At 40.1% G+C, this 17,264-nt stretch overlaps 1 protein-coding gene across 6 annotated transcripts in view; it reads right to left on the reverse strand.

The window, feature by feature from the left end:
* The window catches only part of IL1RAPL1 (interleukin 1 receptor accessory protein like 1), a 949,422-nt gene that overhangs the window by 361,933 nt on the left and 570,225 nt on the right, over positions 1-17,264 (reverse strand). For 5 of the 6 annotated variants that reach the window (XM_048494984.1, XM_048494983.1, XM_048494987.1 and 2 more), the window contains one exon: positions 3,166-3,352. In XM_048494984.1, coding sequence (XP_048350941.1) covers positions 3,166-3,352 — 187 coding nt within the window. Of the gene's footprint in view, positions 1-3,165; positions 3,353-10,510; positions 10,587-17,264 lie in introns of all 6 variants that reach the window. The other variant, XM_048494989.1, reaches the window with a different exon arrangement.

The following is a 17,264-nucleotide window of genomic DNA, read 5'->3' on the forward strand; positions in this document are numbered from 1 at the left end:
AGGCATGAGAGAGGCTAGAAAGAATGAGAGGCAAAGTAGGAGAAGCTGCTTGCACAGGTGGGATTCAACTGGTTCGCATCGGTAGCCAACTGGCTGAATCCCATCATGGCGGCCTGATCTGGGGCTCCAGCAACTGTTGATTGGTAGTGCCTGCCGGCAGGCTGCTATAACTCCAGATTGGACTGTGCCTGCTGGATCGGGCCATGTGTATGGTGCAGCCTGCTGGCAGGCTGCTCAAACCCCAGATTGGGTTGCGTGTTCAGCCTGATCCAGCAGGTGCATCCTAAGCTGGAGTTTTAGCAGCCTGCCAGTAGGCTGCATCACACCCACAGCCTCATCTGGGGATTCAGCAGCCTGCTGGCAGGCTGCACCAACGCATAGCCTGATCTGGGTTTGAGTAGCTTGCTGGCTGTTGAATCCCAGATTGGGCCACGGGTGCGGCTTGGCCTGCCATGTTGGTGCTAAAACCCCAGATCGGGCCGCACCTGCTGGATCAGGCCATGTGGGAGGAAACTAGTTTCTTATTTTTATTGAGGATTTTTCCATGTTTAATGACTTTCAACATTGACTGCAAACTATGTTTCAGATGCTCTAAGGAAACTATTTAAACTGTGTGTTATTAAGCATAATATAGACAATCTGTACAAATTTTGAAGACAGCAAGTGAAAATAATGTAGTACAGGATTTTGTAAGCATGTGAAGCTGAAAGAAGAACAGAATATGCATAATCTTAGGAATACATATATTGTTGGTTTATCCCCCCTCCCCCGAAAGTTGCCTTAAATAAGATGGCAACAAATGAAGAATTATAATTATAAGCGAATTTAAATAAAAGCACTGGGTGTCCCTGGGCCAGTCACACATTCTCAGTCCTGTATGCTCCACAGGATTGTTGTGAGGATAAAGTGGAGCATGGGAGAATGATGGAAGCCACTTTAGGCCTCTCTTGGGGAGAAAGACAGGATACAAATGGATAAATAGATGACTGCCCTGTTTCTCTGGATCACTTAACCAACAATAACATAAGAAAATGTACCCCAAGATTTTAATATTCTAATCAGGATTCAGATTGCCTTAATGCATGCATAGGAACATTACTAAAAAGAATCTGAAAGATTCCCCAAACGAAACTCCACTGAAACATGTAGAGGTTGTAAAAATTATTGAAGAATTTGTTTCCCTCTGCACTGTTTGTTTTCTTGCCTTCAATTTTATGACTATTTCTACTGATAATTCTACATGTTATACATTTGCTCTGTGTGTGTGTGTGTGTGTGTGTGTGTGTGTGTGTGTGTGTGTGTGTGTGCGTGTGTGCGTGTGTGTGTGTTTAGCCATCTTGAAGAACTCTCTGGAGAGGTGGCTCATAAATTTCATACATAAATACATATATGAAGTCAAAGAGCTCTCCTATTTATCATATTTGTCATTATAAGTCTTGCTTAGAGAAAAGATTACAGTCATTATCCTGGTTCAGAAGGGACTAAGTTCTTCCATTTTATTCAAGGTCCAAGCCCTCCCTAGCCATTGCTCCCATTAAGGGTAATGGTGGAGGGGAGTGTTCAAGAGGCAATGTAGTGTTCAAGAGGCAATCCATTCAGAAATGGATACACCTGTGAGCATATTTGCAGCAGGATTTAGTTGCTACAAGGAAGAATGGGAAATATAACTCATGTTTTCTAGCTTCACTGAATTCTGTTTTAGGCCTTAGCTTTAAGCCTTGGGTATATGCTGACTATTGCCTAGGCAGTTTGAACAATGGGACAGCAGCAAATAGACCTAATGCATAGGGCTTCTGTTGATATAGTAAGAGACCTCCTAGCAACACAGTTCGTTGTTTGCTGGTGACTGAAATACTGGTGGGAGGAAAAGGAATGGAGAAATGGGGACATACACTGGTAGCAAGCTGGTATGGTAATGTAACGTCAGAAGAAACCAGAGGTCAAGTTATGAATACCGTAGAATTTGCAGAAGTTCCGGCAGCCCAATGCTGGGGGGAAGAGAATCCCCTTCTGGAGCCGGTGCAAATGTGCTAGTGGAGGGGCAACTGACTTAGGTAGCTGGGCATGTGCAGCTCCACAGCACCCTGGAAGCTGCCGCTTGTCCCCAGACCCGCTGATGCAAAAACTGCACCAGCATGGCTGGGGACTTGGTGGGGCCATTCCTTGGGGTGGAGCCAAAATGAGTTGGCTTACACCCTGGGTTTGGCATCAGTTATGCCATGGCCCCAGCCCTACACTTACACCACACTTTAGAGTCTTTTTTGTTTTTGCCCTCTCTGCACCGCTGGGGAAGCTCACTGGAATGGGGGCAGAACTGCCTACTGCATGCCAGCTCTGCTTGCATGGGACATCAAGATTGGGCTGTAAGTTCCTGCCCCCTAAATATTCCCAGGAGTTGCCAAATGTGTTCTAACAACCCCACTATACATTTTGAATAAAATCACACATTCATGCTTTTTTTTTTCCAAAACAAGTTCAGCTTTCAGGAAAAGGATGGGTTCTCCTGAGGTGAGGCTGGATCAACCAGATCTGCAAAAATTCACTGTTCAAATGTTCTAACTGCAAAGTTCAGCACTATGACTATGATGCATGTAGGCCTACTCTGCAGGCTGAGGCCTGTACAACAGAGCACTCGATAGTAGGAGGGTCTTGAATACTGTAGAATTATAGTCTTAGTCATAGTCTTATGTTTGTCATAGTCTTATGTTTGTCAGAGAAATGATAATTATCACCGGCTTTCAGACTGCTCAGAACACTGCTAGAATAAAGAATTTTGCATTTTACTAACCAGCCAGCCAGCCATATTACAGTTATTACTTTATGTGCTACTAGATACATGGATATTAAATGACTGTGGTATATCATTCATTTTCAATAAAATATAAACAGCACTTTATAAGTCTGGAGATACATGGGTGGTGGTGGTTATTTTAACTTTTTAACCATTACTTATCATAGGTCTCAGGCATGTGAATTAAAACATTTTCCCTGTAAATATCTTATTGCCTTCCTCTGTTATATACCCTTTGCCTTTTCTTATTACAATGTTTTAAATCTCACCAAGCTAAATATAATGTTCAAGTAAAATGTTCAGATTACTGAAAATGCAGTAGTACATGACACAATATTTTGTTTGAGGCAACCAAAACCTTTCATATCTCTTACCTTATACCACAGAATTTCAGGATCTCTATACGGTATTAAAAAATCCTGTATGTCAGGGCATGAAATTTCCTTGGTTTTGCTAAGTTCAGCTTTTTCAAAGTATTTCATCTTTGAATTGTAGCAGAGGCCTGTGTCATTTTCGCCCACTTTCAGCGAAATGGATACTTTCATACAGTAAGTAGAGTTTCTGCAATACAACAAACAAAGACAATGTGGTCTAAATAAAATGTGTTCTAAATAAAAATAAAACACCAGCAAAATCAATGCTTTCTGAATGTTACAAGCATCTTAGGTAGAATAAAACAAGGAAGAAAATCTATTCCAGATTATTTGCAGTCATGTCATTATTTTTATTCCTCATTATCAACTAGTACCATTCTGCCCCAGAATTCCTTTACTTCTATACTTTGAATGGGAGAATAGCTTCCTGCAAAAATAGTGTCAGTATTAAGCGCTGCACATATTAACAAGAAAAACCCTTAACCACCCTGCTGACAGACAGTATTACAGCTGCTCCCGGGCCTGAACAAATCCATTTAGTGCAAAACATTCCAGCTCCAAATAGGAATCTGAAGTATCATACTACAAACTGGAGTGTTAACCAAGCCATTTGTCAACTTTAAACAGTTTTTTAGAATGGAGTAGTAACTGAAAAGACATCTTCCTATAGTATTTAATTCATATCAGTTTAGAGCCTCTGAGTGGTTTGGGTACAATTTCGCTGTTGTGTTTTTAGAGACCAACACTATCAGTTTGTTTACTGTACAGCATGATCTTATGCACATTTACTTGTGGATGAATCACATACATTTTATTGTAGTTCTTCTCTTTATACATATGCATAGGGATGCAATGCAGGCGAATCCTATTTTTTGCCATCAAGTCTCATTTGGCTTATGTGTTCAAGACAACAGATTAACAGAGGTGTCTTCCTATTGCCTGCCTCCATGTCTCCCATCCAAATATTTGCCAGGGTGGATCCTGATTAGCATCTGAGATCAGATGAAATGAGGCTAGTCTAGGCTACCCATGTCAGGTCCTATTAAGCAGTATAGGCTGGATCTTCCCCTTCATCCTTTTTTCCATGGCAGATTCATTTAGTTTTAAAAAATAATTTTTGGAGATCAGGGGATTCACATGGACAAAAAGCTACATGGTGCTGATGGGAGCAGCAGGGAAGGGATTCAAGTGAAATAACCGCCATTCTGACTTGTGCCAGCAGAGGTGATTTTCTTTTTTTGGTGCAAGTCTTTCTTGCTGCAGCTCCCATGCATTGACGTACCTGCCACTGGGACATCTAGGAACAAATGCCCCGGGCACCCCTGTGGGAGTCATGTGGGGGGTGGAAAATCACCCCCCCACACACACTTCCAGGAAAAAGGAGGGACCTGCCTGGTTACTGTGTGCACATCACAACAAGGCCCAGCCACGCCCCTCCTCCTTCCCAGAAGAGGCTGGGCCCCACCCAGGTCTCCTAGGAAGTGTAGTTCTCACCAGGCTACTTTTTCAGTCAGCTGCTTTTTGCAGCCAGCTGAACTCAGGAAAGTGGGGGGGGGCACACTGCTCCCATTTGCCCTTTTCTGTCCACAAGAATCTCCCAACTCCTGGTAATGCTATTTTTAGGAGCCTTAGCAGGCTGCAGTAGGAAAGGGAAGGCAGGTAAATATCTGTTTCTCCTTATGCCTTACATTAATTAGGAAATAATCTAACAGGTTTATCCTTAAGTAAGTGTAAATAAAAGCCTTATTCTCCCTATCCCTATCCCTGAACTTGAAAACAAAACAATGGTTGATTATCCACAACCTGTCTGCTGTGTGCTGGGGGTGAATGTCCATCACAGCAAGATTTCCTGTATAGACACATTTCTTCAAGCCCCATTTTCACTTTCCATTTTCTCCACAGCAAGAGAGACCACTTCTAGCCTGATTTTAAATTTGCTTTGCTGTCAGAGTAGACAGATTTGCCAGTGAGCACAGCTTTGCCCTGGACAGGTTCCCTTTGCCCCTGGCCAGCCTACCTAGTTTCACCCTTCCCACTCTCTTGCACTGCTATCCATGCCTTCCCTCTTTTTCCTTGTTCCATGTTGCCAGCTCCTTCTCTAAATACTCATATTGAAATAATAATATAGAGTTGACTTTTTCAAGGAACAGTGTAAGCAAGGTCTCTTTTTGTCTCCAGTCCGCCTCCCTCCACTCTGCTTCCGCCATCTCTGATAATTGGGAGGGCTTTTTACAAATCCATTTCAAACAAGCCTCCACTTTAGAACGATTTTTCTGGGGCAACAGCAGCAACAGGAAGAGAGAGAGGAAAAAATGAAGGGGAAGAGAGGGGGATCTAGCACATGGTCCTCTTCTTCATCAGTGTGTGGTCCAGGGAATTGCTTTGCCACTTTCTTTGAGGCCACTTTCTTTGAGGTAGTTATTTTGGGAAAGGGGGTACAATATTGATATACCTGCTATCACAGCTATATCAATATGAATACAAATTAAAAGGGATTTAACAAAGTCCTTCAACTTGCAATTACGGCTGTGATAAGATCTGTGCCTTTAAGAGGAGTTGATGGGCAGAGTTGAGAGGGCCAGGAAAAGCTGCAAAGGCCATTAAGTCCAATAAGCGAAATGCGGGGCAAGCAAAGAATGGCTCTTTGTGTGTAAACAGAGAAATGTGAGAAGACCGCACAAAAGCTCCACTGTGCAGCTAAAAGGTACAAGGTAAGCATTCCATGCATAATGGGTCAAGGTTAAACTATTAAGCATTGTATCCTGAGCTTTTCATTTACATACACCCAGGAGAAGGGCACCTAAATCAATGTTGGGTCTTCACAATAGAATATATTCAGGAAAGTATTTTTCAGTTTGGGTTTTCTTTTCTTTGCAGGTGGTTCAGGAGCATGTTAATCATCCTCAGGACATATACTGATATAGTGAAAACACAGAATTTATTTTGTGACTTGCTCTTTCAGATACTGGAAATTCACATCGGTTTGGTGTAGGAGTGTGCAAAGAGAAAGTTCCCCCAGATTTCCACATACAGTTTGTCATTTAAACTAAAACTGAAAGAGAACTTCCTCTCCAGAAAATAAGACATGTCTCTTTTTAAAAGAAAAAAACAAACAACTAATGTGATCTTGGTATCAATCTATTGCCCACTCTCCTGTCAGTCACCACTTTCTCTCTATTGGCATCACATGCTCCTCCATACCATTATCTGGCCATCACTCCTCCTACTCTTCATCTCCTTCCCATCTAGGGCAGGTATCTGCTCACCATAGGCTCTCATTCATCCTCTTGTCTGAACATCAGACTGCAACAGCCACATCTCATTGCTTCTATGCTGTCTCCTTCTGGTAGCAATTCTTGGACCTTGCAGCTTGCTTGCTTAGAAGACAGAAGGGTTACCAACTCTTGCTTGAGAGGGCAGGGAATTGGGGGGTGGGGGAATAGAGCTCAGCATGGTATAGTGCCATAGAATCCAAAGAAACCCTCTTTTCTGAGGCAACTGATCTCTGTCAGCTGGAGATCCATTGTAATTCCGGGATATCTCCAAGCCTCACCTGGAGATTAGCAATCCTAAAGTACCTGTATGATGTACATTGGGAAAACAAAGAATAGGGTGATGGATGATTCCTTACAAACTGTGTATGAGGGTGGGTAAGTAAGGAAACAGGCATATAATGGAAGATAGATATTTTGCCAAAAAAACCCAAAACTCAGAATCAACCCCAAGAGGGAAAATGAATATTTCTCTAATACACTTTCCTTATCATTTGGTGTTATTAGCTGTAAATTATAAGCATTGTGGGTTTGTGCAGTAGAAGAGAAATAATAAGATAATTCAGCTTGAGAACCTTGCGTGAGTAAGGACGCAGGCTCAACCAATTACAATTGTTTCTGAATAAGGCTGAGAAGGGTCTCTTGGTGGTACCTTAAATAACTGCAGCCAGCCAAAATAAAGTGTACTGAAAGTCTGGCCCATTATAATAAAGCTGCCTGTATCCAAATGCAAAGACAAAGGCATTAGAAACCTAATTTTAAAGCATTTAGTATTAATATGAATGAGTTTTGTATATCGGGCTCTCTCAAGCTTCCAAAGAATAATAAAATCTCAGACTGATTTATCAAGTCCAGGATTGTGGTTGGATCTGTTGTGTTTTCTGCTGAAAGATTTATTCACATACACACACAATTTTTACCTTCATATGCTTTAGGAAGAATTTTACACAATTAGATTTACATTCACTTTTCACATAAATGATGAAATTATTTCACTTTGACTATGTATTCATCTTAAACTTTTGAAAATGTCTGAAGATAAGACCCTAAAAGATGCTGCCAGAAAGAATAATCTAAATCCCAACATCTTAAAATGCTATTGTATGTGTTTCATATGCTAATATGTGAAGCATACTGCAATGCTAAAACTGAAAAATATTATTCAGGTCACAAAGTTTCTGTTGCATCTGAAACAGATGCTAAAGTATATATTTTAGTTTTCAAGATTTCACTGAGCATGAAATTACTGTATGGAAGTGAGTGACACACCATGACATTTTTAGGACAAAGTTATCTCCCCTTATTTTGGTATCTAGTTTGTGGTGGTCCAACTTTCTCTCATAAACAATCAGTAATTTTTCCCATTTAAAGGAAATCGGTACTGAAGTCACATTCTGAAGGCGAGCATGAGCACTGCACAATGACAGAAAAGACCTGAGGCAATTTCACTTTGGCAGACGTATCTTGGAAAAAGAATGCTCATCAACTGCTCTCCCTCGCCCAAGGTAATAGTGTTTTATTCTCAACAATGAATTCAACTATAATACACTAATATAGTGCAGGATGAATGCTTTAAAATGTATTAACTTTGGTTGATAACACACTAAATGCTTAATTTATCCAAATAACCCTAACCCTGTGGCTACTCATTTAGTAGTAATGCAACCCACATAGAACAGGGGTTTTGATTTTTTAAAAATTGAAAAACTTTTGTAAAATTAAGAGAGCATGTTTCCAGTGTTGTGTAAATCTAAAATCCTCTCCTAAAGTCACAATTAGAGGAATCTAGAACTGTCTAATATAAATCTCATTAAGTAGTCTTTTATTAAGTTTGTTAATAACAACAATGGCCTTAGCTTCTGGAGCATTTTCCCATTCAATATTATACATTTATATTTTACAAAACAAATGCCACCTTGAACCACAAGGAAGGCAGGGTATGTATGTATGTATAGAAAGCCATCACCTCTCAGGTTCTCTCTCTCTCTCTCTCTCTCTTACACACACACACACAAAGAAATCAACAGATAGGGTAGCCCAGCAACCTTTAATAATTTCCAGTCTTCATAACTATTCTCAGATTTATTGGGATTCGAGACTCTAACACATTTCCATTCACACACTGTCACCATTTATTCATATTCCAAAATATAGAAAGATATTGGGCTCTCTGTATGTGGCCATTCCACACGGGCAGACAAACACAGGTGGAGGATGCTATAAATCCCTGTTGGGGGGGGGGAGGGCTCACACAGGTCCCACTTACAAAATGAGTCTGCCCCATTTTATTTCCCCATACCCAATTTTTTGAAAATCGCTAAACTAGTGATTCTTTTGAAAAATCCAAGGTTGGAGCTGTTCCCAAATGAATGGCCAGGCAGGAGGAACTTTATTTGTCTCCCTTCCACCACGCCCTCCACGGTGAGGGAGAAGCTGCCTGCCATTGCCTGGCCATTCCAGGGAGACCCCTTTTCCATTTCCTTTAAAAAAAACCAGGTTGCACCTGTGTACCTATACAGGTGCAGCTGGTCATATCGAGAGACGATTGGCATGGCTGTGCGGGTTCATCTCTGCATGTCGGCGTAGCTATGCATTTTTTGCCAGAATTTTTTAAGAGAAGCATCTTTATATGAAGGCACGACAGCAACCTGAATTGTTTCTGTGGGCTCCAATTGCTTCCTGCATAGGAAGCACATGAATTGGTAAAGAAAATGGGTTTGTTAATCGTGACTGCAACCCGTTATACATTTGCTGTGCGGAATTGGCCTGTGTGTTTTTGTGACAATCAGGGTTTGACAACAAGAGGTTAACATTTATTTATGAAATGAACACAACACTGAAGAAAATAAGGTAGATGTTATATTTTTCCCCACTGAGCTTTCAAACTGTTCCAGTATTTCAGCATTTGAAATCTTTGCTTACAAATTAACATTTCCTTCTAGTTAACTTCTCTTTTCCACAACTTTACTCAATCTATCCTCTTGCACTGCTCTCTTCCACTCTCTTAACTGCCATTTTCAACTGTCTCCCTGACTAACATGCTGTCAGCTCCCATTCGCTGCTCTTAGCAAAGGCAGAACCTAAGCTGTCCTTTATACCTCCACTTAAGTGACACTGCTGTCATAGAACAATATAGGAAGGGGGGGAAAACTTTTGACACAGTCATTGCAGTAAGCAGCATGAATAAGCACAACAGAGGCAGAAATTAGGTAAAGATAAATGAAATTCCAGTTAATTAGGACAAAAACGTATAGACGATGAAGCATAATGTTGTTACTAATATGGAAACGAACGGCAGGCAACCTTGTAGAATAACAAGACACATCAGCATGGAGACTCAGTATTTTCCCAGAAGAGTCCCATCTTTCAGAAAGGCTGTTCTGGAAGACTCCCAACTGACTGGAGATGGTGTTGGGGATACCAGGGGTTATAGGCTGGACAAAACTGGCAGCTCCCTTGTCCACAAGTGGAAATATTTTCTGCATCTGCCGTAGAGTTTAATGTGTAAGACCTAACATGTAATGTTCACTTTATGCCAAAATGCAACAAAGGATTCCTGAAGGGAAGAGTAAAAGATATCAGCATTAACGCCATGCTTTTTACCTGGTTTTGCGAATAACATGGTTACAACATGTAGTGTTTAATAAATTAAGAATCATTATGAGTAATTTTCCTTCTGCTAATTGGAGGCTCTTGTTCAAGTGTTTAAAACTGAAATGGAATTTCCCAGTGGGGCTTTCATTGTGTACCACAAAATTGGTACAAACCTCACAGCCAGTGCCCTTTTCAATATTTCACTATAAGTAATGCAGCAGAGGCTCAACCAGCCTATTAGCTTCCCATGTTTATAAATTGGAGAGAGAGCAATTAATCTGAGTAAAACTTAGTTCGTTAAAGATATGGATGGATAATGAAGATGAGTGTCTCAAAATGCTATCAATAATGCTAGGCGATGTTCCAATGTATACTGCTCATTTTACTTTGCTGAGAGATAACGTGAAAGGAGTGCTAAGTGAAAACTTAGAATTTAATGCAAAACTACTAAATCTGAGGAAGTGAAAAGAAAAACCTACCAAGTACTGTACTCTTGGGCATATTGGATCCAGTTTAATTATCCACATTGACTGAAGGGGGGACGACTACTTTGATCTGTAAGGATGTGAACCAAGAAAAAAAAATTCACTATAATTTTGCATCTAGGATTGGGGGAGAAGCTTTGCAGTGATGGCTGGCTTTTAGATAGAACATGACTGGTATGGGAATCAAATCTTTGCAGCTTCTCAGGTTCTCAATTTTCAGGGCCATTATCTTCCATGGGGAAACGAACTTGAGAGTTTGGACCAGCTGTTTTCAAAGTTCCTGGCATCAAATTTGCACAAAGACAGTCTTCCCTCTACTCTAAAGACCTCTTCAGTTTCAAACAGAATGGAACAAAAATTTAGGGTTATCTTGACTGTGTTAGCATCTATTGTTTTTCAGCACACAATACACACACTCCAGCACTGCTAAAATGCATTTTATAAATATCAACTCCAATTAATTTTAACCATTATGAATACAGTAAATTTCATTTCTGTTATATATACAACCAAAAGTGTTTTATTTCAAAGTGTGTTCATGCAATTCAAGACATACTAGCAGATGTTTCATAGTACTCTGCAGAACACAAATAACTACAACATACAGGAACCAACAATGACCGAGCCACTGTGTAATGATACTGAAGTCAGATTTCATTCAACTTTAATTACAAGACAAAGCAATAATTTTTAAATATTTACTGGCAAATATAAACATATTTTATGAGATAAATACATTTGCTGTAATATACAAGTAATTTATTTAGTTTTCCCCATTACAGATAAACCATTTTAACAAAAAAAGTTGTGTAGCACATCAAAATATTTTCCATTAACATCATACTTACAGTAGTTCATAAAAGTTCCACAAAATATTTCTTTTAATTAGCTTAGCCAAATGAATCATTCTAGGAAAAAAGTATCTGGATATATCCAATTCCAACAAAATGAGTACATTTTGTCAGCTGAAGGGAATGACATATTAAACTCTGTCACAGGACTAGTTTCTGGTAGCCTAGTCATGCATACCAACACATCTTTTTTTTATTTTTAGTTGTTTGCCTTTAACAGATCTATTTGTCTGTGATATAGCTAATGCATTTGAAAAGAAAATGAGCCTTTTCAAAAATAAGCAATAACACAACATAGTATGTCAATGAAGAAAAGGGCGGGTGAATCTTACTACTTTCTTTCAGTAACTAAGCCAGGAAAGTTTTGCCTTAGAACTACATAACTCTGTCTCATTTTAGATCTCATTAAAAATCAGAGTCAAACCCATTATTTTGAAGGTATGAAAATCAATACTACATTGGCATGTTCCCACATCTTAATCCAATTCAAGCTTTTCAATAAAAGAAATGCTAGAGCAATTTATGACAACGTTCTGTACCAAGCGGCAGCACTTGCCTCAGGCTCAAATGAATAAAATGAAGTTCTATAATATCCTGACCACATTTTAAAAGAGAAACAAGGTTTATTATAAAACTCCTGAAGCAAAAATTCCAGTTCCTTAAATTACATGGAGTATCTCTAAGCTACAGTGTAGATGTTCTGTGGAAGTTTTCCAATAAACAGGAAAGGTCTGCAAATAAAATAGAATGCACCATTTCAGTTATACCAAGTATATAGCAAAGTACTGTCATTGTGGAAAGTGTGTGTGTTAATGCTGTTGGATCAGAATTCAAATACTTTCCCCTCATCTTGATAAATTCAGTATAACTGATTTTTGGATCAGTGTTGTGCTGGGGAAAATGTACATCTTGTTTCATACACTGCAAAAGAGAATTATTCCCAAAACAGATTGCCATCAAAAATGATTTAGAGGTAAATGCTTTGGGGGATTTTAGTAACATCTGAGCAAACACAATGTTGCAGCTGGTCATAAGCACACATAACTGTATTAATCAGTAAGCACACTTCCTACGGTAACAGCCATTTAAAACTCAACAGAATTTGACTTAAGATACCTATTAACAATTCAACCCACTTTTGGCTATTAAAGAACATTACTCTGGCATTTATCATAAGGGAAAAACTTAAGCAGTTGGATTCTAAAATGTTCTGAACCTTAATCAACTGCTTTAGCTAACAAAAGAAAAAAATGCTGAACTACTATGATACAGATTTTCACTAGGACCAGGAAGACATGGACTACAACCCCAGCTTACCCAGGAATTTAACTCTGTCACAAGTAACTTGACTTTGAAAACATATTTCCATATACCGTATATACTCGTGTATAAGTCGACCCGAGTATAAGTCAAGGCACCAAGTTTTGCCACAAAAAACTGGGAAAACTAATTGACTCGTGTATAAGTCGAGGGTGGGAAATGCAGCAGCCAGCGGCACAGAGCACGGCGCCTCCGCCATTCCCCCTCTGCCCCAGGGAGAAGGCAGCCGCCTTTTCCCTGGGGCAGAGGAGGTTCCCTTCGTGGCACCCCCCATCCCCACAGCACCCCCCCACACTTACTTTAACAAATGGAGCAGGCTTGAGAATAGACCTGGCTTTTCCCTTCCAGGCTTCAAACGACTTGGTGAGAACCACATTTCCCAGGGTCTCCGGGGAAATGTAGTTCCCAGCAGGCCGTTTGCAGCCTGGAAGGTAACACAGGCAGGCCTCTTCTCAAGCCTGCTCCATTTATTAAACTAAATGGGGGGGGGTGTTGTGGGGGGGCAAAAATCACTGATTCACGAATATGTCAAGGGGGCATTTTTCAGCCTAAAAAAGGGCTGAAGAACTCAACTTATACATGAGTATATATGGTAATTCTTTTTATAAATTGTTTCCATAACTATAATTTGAATTAACACCTGGTATTACTTCCCTGCTAGTGCACAACACAGATGTGCTGAAGTAGCACAGCCCCTTCTTTGGATCTCAACAATGAAAGGAACTGAGGTTTTACCCTCAGGTCCTCCTCCATCCTGATATGCTGCTCATCTGACTTAGCGCTTTCTGTCTACAAGCTCAACTTGATTAATGGCAGGAGAGGGCTTAAGTAGTCCCTTCAGTCACATGCTCACTTTCTTTCTGGATCCAGAAAAGGGCTTCTAATTCCATAACTTCCAGCAACCAGCCTGACCCTCCTTCTCCTGCATCAGTTGAAAGAATTGTGGCTGGTTGCTAGTGCAACAGGAGGGTTGGCTCTCTGAAGCTCTTTTGTACATAGCTAGCTATGTCAAATATAGGACTATTTTTCTATGGTCCTGAAGGAGGCTGCTCTCTCTGGAATCTTTTGCCCTTCCCCAACTGTCTTTTTGGGTTGCACCCTGTACCACAGGAAAAGCACCCTGAAGTTCCCAACAAAGGATATCCTTGAAAGATTGATATGAAGTCATATCAATCAATCCTTCTGAGTCCGGAAATCAAGATGCATGGCACTCACTATCCCATGTTTCAGTTTTCCCACTGTAACAGGACTTCCAAGGATTACCACCAGGCTCCCAGCAATTCAGACAATAATAATCCTCAGTGGAAGTATGCCTGCTTTGCAGCAACAGAATCTGCATTTCTTAGCACAGATAGATCCACAGGAAAGCCTGTGTCTTGTGTGCAAGTATAGCCAGGAGTGGCCCCCACTAATGTACCAATAAAGGAAGGAGCTCCAGGGCCAGCTATGTAAAGCCCTTTGGTACATACTGGGATTTTGCAACTGCAAAAGCTCTTTCAATCAGCTTCTTGAATTTTGCCTCAAGCAACCTGGGTTGGACAGATTTCAGAAACCTTGACTTCCTACTGTTTCAGAAACCTTGACCTCCTACACAGTTCTCTTTTGATGGTAGACAGGATTTTAAGTCTCACTGCACCTTTACTGGTTGCATGGAACTTAAGCAGCAATTACTGATGCCATATTGCATCATAGGATTTACTGAAATCTCAAGTAATGCCTGGTTAATGGGAAAGAAGACATTTGTTGGGGAATGTGGAGATTATTCTTTTCAATTTTTTTTAAAAAAACTGTTACGATATGTTTATTTAATCATGTCTGCTTAAAGTTCTGGCAGTAACTATAATCACAGTTCTAAATTGCAGTCTGAACTTTATACTGAAGAAATTGGAGAATCTAATGCAAAACCTAGTTTTCATTAGAACTTGGCCAATGCACGTGTGGCTTAGTCAACAAACACTATGTTATGATATCCGGTTCTAATGACAAACAGCATGTGATGCTTCTGAGCTGTTGCTTTTATCTTACAGGAACAAGTTTTCATTTCAGCTAATGTCCCACTGCCAGGATCATGGGGAAAAAAACACTCAGTCAAAATGACAAATACTTCTTTTTTGTCCAGGTTTTGGTCTATGAGAAAATAAAGTGAGATTTAAGCATGGAGGATTATATGAAAATTTACTGACAATCAGGTCCTTTGGATTTTCTTTGTCACTAGGTACACCTATATTATAAAACTTGATTTTTATAAGCCCACTCTTCCAATTAGATATTGAAATTGGGATGATTCAGCACCTCACTCAAGCAATGAAAATTTTATTTAAATAATTTTTAATTGAATAATTTTTACAGAAATCAACTCACAATTATTCTTACAAATAATCATCTAACCTACATACCAGATATGGCGATCTTCTACATACAAGGGATGAATGTGTTTTTGATCTACTACATGATTTCAAAACCAGTCTTAAAGAGTAAACAAGGCTTAACCATTTAATGTAGAACGTTTCATGTAGGAGGAGAGATGATCAGTTACCCAGATAATTTGGTTTGCTGTCTACACATTGCAATGAACATGGATAAACATTCAACACACTCTTTGGTCTATTATGCATGGAGTGTTTTCCTCAGGACTCTTTGGCTGTTTCCACACAGCCCAATAACAGCGTCCTAGGGATGGTAAAAACACCGTCCTTGGGGTGCTGTTTGTACATCAGGTGCTGTGTCATCACAGCAGTGCTGTGCTCATGCTGCCCAAGTGGCGCAAAAATGCCGCTTTTGAACCTCGCTCGGGGAGCAAGGTTTTTCAAAAGTGGCATCTGCTACCTGCTGCCATGAGAACGGCAGCAGGTGGAAGGCAGCATGTTCCTGCGCTGGCCCCAAATGCCTCCTTACCTCCTTCTGGCGTCCATCACTCTGTGGAGGCCAGGGGACACACCTCCTGGCCTCTGTCCCTGCAGCTGTTGCTCTGGCAATGGGGGCATGTCCCCTTGCCTCCACAGAGTGACGGAAACCAGAAGGAGGTAAGGAGACATTTGGGATGCTGCATGGCCATGCGGAACCTGTTCTGCCAGCTGCGCAGCCAGCAGGGCCATTTGTGCGAACAACCCCGGGGCTTGCGTCGGCATGGTTCATGCTGATGCAGCCCCTCTATTCTGGGTTTGCGGAAACAGCTTTTGCTCCACAGTGGGGTCATAGTGGAGTCTCCTCACATTTCCCTGTTTACATGTGAAGAGGCACTCCATTGTCTGTTGCACGGCTTGCCTGTCCCCACTTCCAGGTGGTTCCAAGGCATCACAAGATTGCCAGTTTTTTTTAAAGCGCTTTAAATTTTTATACTGATATTTCTATGCTATATCAATATTTCTGCTATACAGATATTTCTGTGTTAAATCAATATTTTTGTACTTTTCACAAAACTCAGCTGTAGATTCTCCAGAAATGTCCATGAGGAGTTGAGCGGGCGGGGGAGACCAGAAGGTGCAGAAACCCTGAAGCAAAGGAAAACATTGGGTTTTCCCTGCTCTCACTAACAGTGGGACTTTTAGGATCTGCAGTGCTGTAACACAGATTGAATCAGTACAAAAATCTCTGCCCTGAAGGAAATATTCCCTTGCTGTGGGGCAGGGCAGCAGTGTATAATCGGCCCTAGATTGTACATGAAAAGTTCACACATTCCCTTGATAGTGCAAAACATTGGTTGTGCATGCACTTTCCTATGTTCCTTTTTTACAATTTCCACACACAGCCTGTTGCGTTCACCAGTCCTCCCCACTTGTTGTTTGCCACCTTATTATGTATGTAAAACATACATAAACACAGTAAGTGACGTAGGGCTTTTTGTGACTTACTGCTTGCCTCAAGGCTGTTAGGTAGGACATTCATTTTAATAACAGCTGTTCTTCTTAGCCATGATGATTTTAGCTTAGTCCATCTTAATAGATCTTCCTGCATCTTTCCTTGTTTCCATATAGTTATCTTTATATAATGTATCATTCTGTCCATTTAAATTAGTTCCTAAGTATTTGAATTTGTTTGAAATTATATGGCAGCCAGTAACTTTGCCAGCATCCATTTCCTCTTATTTTATTATAATTTTATAAATAATCTTTGTTTTCATTCTGTTAATTTTGTATATTGAAAATTGTCCAAATCTCTCTATTTGCACCATCAAATGTTTGATTGATAATTGTGGATTAGCGATTGACAACACTGCATTGTAGCTTTTCATTTTAAAGCATAGATTTTCATTTTAAATTCTTCTCCATCAACATTTAGTCATTTAATTCTTGGTTATTGTCTAATCTTTGTCACTAAGACTTCTAGTGCTAGGATAAATAATAATGGGGAGAATGAACATTACTTGCTTGTTTGGTGTATATACTTGTATCCAATTAAAGAATCTTAAACCACATTTAAAAATTTTCAATGTTTTAATTAAAAAGTCCACAAAATATTGTCAAATGCTTTTCCTGTGTCTAAAGATAAAATGCTGCTTTCTTTTTTCAATTTTAACAAGTTCAGTGGCATTAATTATAAATCATGCATTGTCTTTCATTTACCTTTTCAGTACAAAT

Source organism: Sphaerodactylus townsendi, linkage group LG04 (genome assembly GCF_021028975.2).
Source record: "Sphaerodactylus townsendi isolate TG3544 linkage group LG04, MPM_Stown_v2.3, whole genome shotgun sequence".
In the NCBI taxonomy this organism is placed as follows: Eukaryota; Metazoa; Chordata; class Lepidosauria; order Squamata; family Sphaerodactylidae; genus Sphaerodactylus; species Sphaerodactylus townsendi.